This window comes from Galendromus occidentalis, unplaced genomic scaffold (genome assembly GCF_000255335.2).
Source record: "Galendromus occidentalis unplaced genomic scaffold, Mocc_1.1 scf7180000077183, whole genome shotgun sequence".
In the NCBI taxonomy this organism is placed as follows: Eukaryota; Metazoa; Arthropoda; class Arachnida; order Mesostigmata; family Phytoseiidae; genus Galendromus; species Galendromus occidentalis.
The window spans coordinates 995,518-996,512 of NW_003805171.1; the positions used below are offsets into that span (position 1 = coordinate 995,518).

Below are 995 nucleotides of genomic sequence, written 5' to 3' on the forward strand. Positions count from 1 at the left end.
GATTTTTCAGAGTCGACTCGTTCTATTCGCCATTCGAAAATTACAAGGATATATCCCATGGATTCCTAAGGATCGGCCGCGGGCCACGAAAAAACACTTTGTGGGCCACTAGTGGCCCGCGGGCCACGTCTTTGACACGCCTGTTCTAGACCTTCTAGACCAGGAGTCGGCTAAGGGGGGTCCCCGGACCCCCAGGGGTCCGCAAAATCAGCTGGGGGTCCGCGGACTCCCTCCCTAAATAAACTCAGGGGGTCCGCGCAGAGAGAATCGGTGCTCCGGGGGTCCGCAGACTGAGAAAGGTTGCCGACCGCTGTTCTAGACAGATATGCAGCAGGACGATTGATCAAACCTACCATTTTCCTCTTGAAACTGAGCGATCGCTTTAAGGGGATCGGCACAGTTCGTGAGCGTCTCTTTCAGATACTCTCGACCTGGGATATCCACTTCCTCGAGTCCCGCCATTCTGCTCACTCCTGATCAGGGGCCAGCCGATAAGAGAATGATATTCTTCGTATCGATTTTCTATTAGCGTCGAGACCAAAACAGGTATTTTTACGCGGTCAATCACTGTTGACGGCTCACTAATCGAGCGCGACGGATGCACTTTTCCAGTCTCAATGCGCGGTCATATGTCACGGCTCAGAGAATCCTCAACGCGCGCCTATGTTTCGACACTGAACATATTTAATGCTCGAGGTCTCGGAGCCCGGTTCCAAAACCAAGTTTGAATCCCAGCTTCCAGGCAACTTTCCCCGAGCCGCGCAATTTGTAAACACGGGACACAAGCCCCTAGATGGGCCGTTCTGGGTTCTCTGCGAAAATGATATCGAATGGCAGCGGGAACATTTCAAAGGCCCTCGATTTGAGCCCGACAATAAGAAAGAGACTTCCGAGGGTGTCCGGGATGACCTCGGCCCTTGGAGGAGATTATACTGTCGCTCATCAGAAGTCGGAATCGGATTTTCTTTCCAGCGACCGGAACGCCCGATAGAGCT

General features: G+C 53.0%; 1 protein-coding gene across 1 annotated transcript in view; it reads right to left on the reverse strand.

Annotated features, from left to right (window-relative positions):
* Positions 1-763, reverse strand: part of NELF-B (negative elongation factor B) — a 4,870-nt gene extending 4,107 nt beyond the window's left edge. Inside the window, exon 1 of the mRNA XM_003741490.1 lies at positions 354-763. Coding sequence (XP_003741538.1) covers positions 354-462 — 109 coding nt within the window. The 5' untranslated portion in view covers positions 463-763. The remainder of the gene's footprint in view (positions 1-353) is intronic.
* Between the last annotated feature and the right edge of the window lie 232 nt (positions 764-995).